At 38.3% G+C, this 4,445-nt stretch overlaps 1 protein-coding gene across 1 annotated transcript; it reads right to left on the bottom strand.

Annotated features, from left to right (window-relative positions):
• Positions 1–1,091: 1,091 nt before the first annotated feature.
• LOC133337349 (probable peroxisomal acyl-coenzyme A oxidase 1) lies at positions 1,092–3,688 on the bottom strand. Its single transcript, XM_061545579.1, has 2 exons — positions 2,700–3,688; positions 1,092–2,142 (listed from the first exon to the last, which is right to left on the bottom strand). Exons 1-2 carry the CDS (start codon positions 3,686–3,688, stop codon positions 1,092–1,094), a joined length of 2,040 nt encoding a protein of 679 aa, XP_061401563.1.
• Between the last annotated feature and the right edge of the window lie 757 nt (positions 3,689–4,445).

The following is a 4,445-nucleotide window of genomic DNA, read 5'->3' as shown; positions in this document are numbered from 1 at the left end:
CCCATCTTCGGATTTTATGTGGGTATGGTAAAATATTCAGATGATAACATTAGAGTAGAGTTTCCTACATCTTACCTCCGGCCGGTCTGTCTATATATACAGACGAGTCGAAGATGGAGGAAGGCACTATTGCAGGTGTTTACAGCAAGGAATTGGCCATATACATATAACACATATAAACTTTACGCAATCACTAAAGATACGCAGATAGTCAAAACACTTAGTGCTGATAATATAGGACCGGTGACTATATATATCTGTAATCAGGCGACCCTTAAGTTGTGTACTATAAACTCAAAAGCGGGTCTTTATTGCAAAGGTGCTCTGTTGGGTTTCTGGACATAGCAAAAGAGAAGGGAATGAGTTAGACGATGAGATTGCCTGGGGGTGTTCGCAGTCGTCCAATCTACCGATTGAGAGATGTGTACCTACTATTGGATATTTCAGTGGCAAAATTCGAATGAGATGCAGGATATCGAAAACTATCACAGACACATGTTTCATTATTTTAAATGCTTCATTATTTTATTAAGTTGGGCAAAGTTTGGCTCCACATGTTTCATTATTTTATTAGGTTTGGCAAAGTTTGTCTCCAATCGGATCGTCCATTTGCATAATTTCTTTTATTTTGGGTAGTATAAAAAAGAGTGGACCTATATTCGCAATAATCCTAGTTCATACGAGAGCCAGACATGTACTCTTTCTAACACCGTTGGATTTTCGGATTCCGATGTTCCAGTGAGGAGTTATCATACCCGCCATCAAAAATAAGGACTTTTCTTTAATCACCAAAAACAACACTTTTTTGTAAATTATGTTTTTTTCTCTATTAAATCTTCAAATATTTATGTGCAAAGCAAGCAATAACAAGCATTGGTATTGATGTACCAGTCCATTGAAAATTTTGAAAAATTAAAATCGAGAATGGGGGGTTTCCCTCAATTCTGTTTCGAAATATATATTTATTATTAATAACTAACATAATTATTTAGTAAAAAACCATCCACCCTTTCGATATTATATAAAAATAATATTTTAAGACCATTTATGAACACAATAATTAAATCGGCAATCTCCATTTTATTTTCTCCTCACAACTTGGCTTTCATAAGTCGATTCAAATGACCAGCAGAATTGACGTTCACCGGTTCCAAATTTATATCGCATTTGCGAGCCTCCGCCATTAAACGTTCATAGACACGTCCGTCATAACAACCCAAAGTAGATGCCAAATCACGATCATGATAATCAAAACCATCAACAACAGCCACAGCATTGCGGCGGAAAGCCACTAGATATTGTTCATAACGTGCCTCCACTTCGTGTATCTGCTTCCCTTTAATCGATGGAACAAAACAGAGGATCTCATCAACACTGGATAGGAATAAATCCATAATGAATATATTCAATAGCTGATCCATAATTTCGTGCAGAGATTTTGGGATAATTCCTGTTTTCATTTGTCCTCTCACAGTGTCCAATGCCATGCGTCCGAGGAAAGCACGACCATGCATTGTAGCCGATTTGGTCAATTGTATGCCAGCATGATTTGCCTGTTTGGAATGGTTTTTATTGCGTTGCATAGTGAAATATGTGTTTCGCACCCGCTCCATAGAAGTGATTTCCAGCACGGTTACCAATGTTTCTAATTTCATGGACCATTTAAATTGTGGACTCATACGCAAGTAGGTTACAGTCTTGGGTAATATAAATCGCTTCAGACCATCAATGTAATTTTTCATTAGAAATCTTGCAGTCTGCAATAGAAGTACCGTGTTCTCCCCCTCATACGTACAGGCGGCAGTGGCAGCTGTATAGAGGTTACCAAAATTAGCCGATGCCATATAACCATGACCTCCACATGCTTTACGTGCTATTTCAACACCTTTGGCAGCTTCTTCGGAACAAATGGCTTTTAAACAACACGACAATGCATGTAATTCGGGTAGATTACGCTTGTTGCCTTGATCAAGTTCTTTGTTAACAATGCGATAGAAATCCCAAACACGATCGGCGGCTAGTCGATAAAATGTACCTTTGGCAATCTGGGGAAAGATTTTATGTTGTTGTGTAAGGAAATCGAGAATTTGAATTTCTTCTTTGCCGGGAGATTCGACACCTTGTCGCCGTACTGCGGAATATCTGAAATGTGTACGAGTTAGAAATGTTTATTAATCTATTGAACATGGGATGAAACAACATCTTTGATTGCCGAAAATGATTGATTCAGATCAAGACGGACAGCACAATTAGCATAAAATAATTCTTTCAGTTCAAGCTGAACCTCAAATTTATTCGGAAGTTCTCATGGAACTATCCGAATGATATTGCAACAGAATGATTTTGAAATTATGCCGGGGAACTCTGATCAATCAAAAGGGGGTTTCCGAATGATAAGAAATGCTCGACAGCATTAACCACTATGAAACCTTCGGTTTAGCCAAGTCACCTTATACACGGAGGATTTGGCATGACAATATAATGGTCCCGACCGATTTCAAAAATTTTGCTGAAAGTTTAGATAGGGGAGCAAAGTGACGATATTATGCAGTTAATATTTTATTACAATTAATTATGAAAAACACCCTGCAATCAACTGCAAAATAAGCATTCGTGCCGAAGCTTCTTTCATAGCCATACATTTAAATTTTCCTTTACAATTGTACCTTCAATCACATCTAAGAAAAATCCTATCTTACCTTGTTGCAATGGTGGCTGCCTGTAGAAGATTCACTGAAACATCACGAACAATCATCACCCGAACATAAACCATTGTTCCATACAGCAGTAAAGGTTCAGGACCCTTAACAAATGTACCATCGGGTAAAACTCGATTATTGCGACATAACATTTGATTCAGGGGAATTCGAACATTTTTCAAACCCAAAAATCCGTTATTGACACCATTCGCGCCAATACGTGGACCAATATCACCAACATCTACACCCGGTTCCGGTTCGTTAGTCTTTTCATTACGTATACGCACCAAAAATGGTTGAAACCCGTATGAACGACCTTTAATGTAAAGTTGGGCCATTAATACCACTGTGTTTACGGTATGACCCAAACCTCCTGGCCACCATTTGTACGCTGTGAGGCTGGGTGTATTGAGGATGAATTCTTGTTTTTCGATGTCATAATCTGCCCGGGTCTCAAGACCCTTCAAATATGTACCATGACCAAGTTCCGTCTGAGCATATGTGCCAATAATACCATCCATATTCCATGCCTTATCCAACCAAAGTTTACATTGCTCATCGCTGGCCTGCCTCAATAGAGTTGGTAGGAACATAGAGAAGTGTAGACGTAAGGGGAAATTTGCCGGAAATAATCCAGAACCCAATGGGCCGGCCATTAATGCTCGCAATTCATATAACTCCTCTATGGCTGTTCGAGCGGCATCATTACCCGCCTCTGTTTGTTGTTTCTTTAGGAATTCTCTCAGTTTGAGTAAGAAACGTACAGCTTTTTCTGTGGTGTACTCATAAAGCTCCTTATGCGACATATTGCTAATGTGTTTGTGGTCCACAAATTGTGGATCTTCATAAAATAGTTTGGCCATAGCCCGTCGCTTACAGAGTTCATTGTAACCACCGGCCCACCAAATGGCAAAATCTTCACTTCTAATTGTTGCATTTTTACGTTCTTTTTCCAGATCGGGATTTACGGCAGTAGATGGATTAGCCATAGTTGGATTAATTCGTAATAATTATGCTGTGGTTGGTAAAGTTGTTGATGTATGTTTGCACATAAAGAATGCAAACAAAATATTCCGCTTTGCTTTGTTATCGGTTTCACTTTCAGCGTCCAACTGAATGATTGCACTTTTTACTCCAGCCAACTGCTCTGCGACGTCTTTGTGTGTCTGTTGGTAAAAATAACAACTTGTTTGGGTTTCTTGTTTATTTGTTTTTTTTTTTTTGCTATGGCCTGTTATCAGAGGATGATAAGAGCTAATATTTTGTGTTTTGATTCGATGTCGGTTAACTCAAGGTGCAACAGAGTCCAAATATGCAAAATCCTATCAGATGAACCTCTTTACCTATAGAGAAGTAAAGAGGTTCTATAGGAAAAGTCAGATTAACGTTTCTTTACAGGAAAAGTCAACACCGAATCAAAACCAACCCGTTAAGTGTTGGCCAAAGCATGGAGATATATTAAATGTTCAGTGAAGAAGATTTTTACCCATCAATGATCTGTAATTTATATTACAATCACTTCGGCCGAAACATATTCATGGTCATATGTCATATTTTTCAACCGAAGTGACCAGTTAACATGGAGAGAAGATGATCTCTTTTTAAAAAGCTTTGCGACGATTTTTTAACCCACTAATAAACCAGAATACAGAATTGCTGCCACTTGGCTTGGAAAAAATCTATCGATGTTTGAATTCCTCGGAATCACATGTTATGTCGTAATAATCAAGTTTTACCCGATGGTAA

Source organism: Musca vetustissima, unplaced genomic scaffold (assembly GCF_032173495.1).
Source record: "Musca vetustissima isolate MV318-11 ecotype Yass unplaced genomic scaffold, APGP_CSIRO_Mvet_v1 utg22213, whole genome shotgun sequence".
Classification (NCBI taxonomy): domain Eukaryota; kingdom Metazoa; phylum Arthropoda; class Insecta; order Diptera; family Muscidae; genus Musca; species Musca vetustissima.
This window is presented reverse-complemented; position numbering and strand designations above follow the sequence as displayed.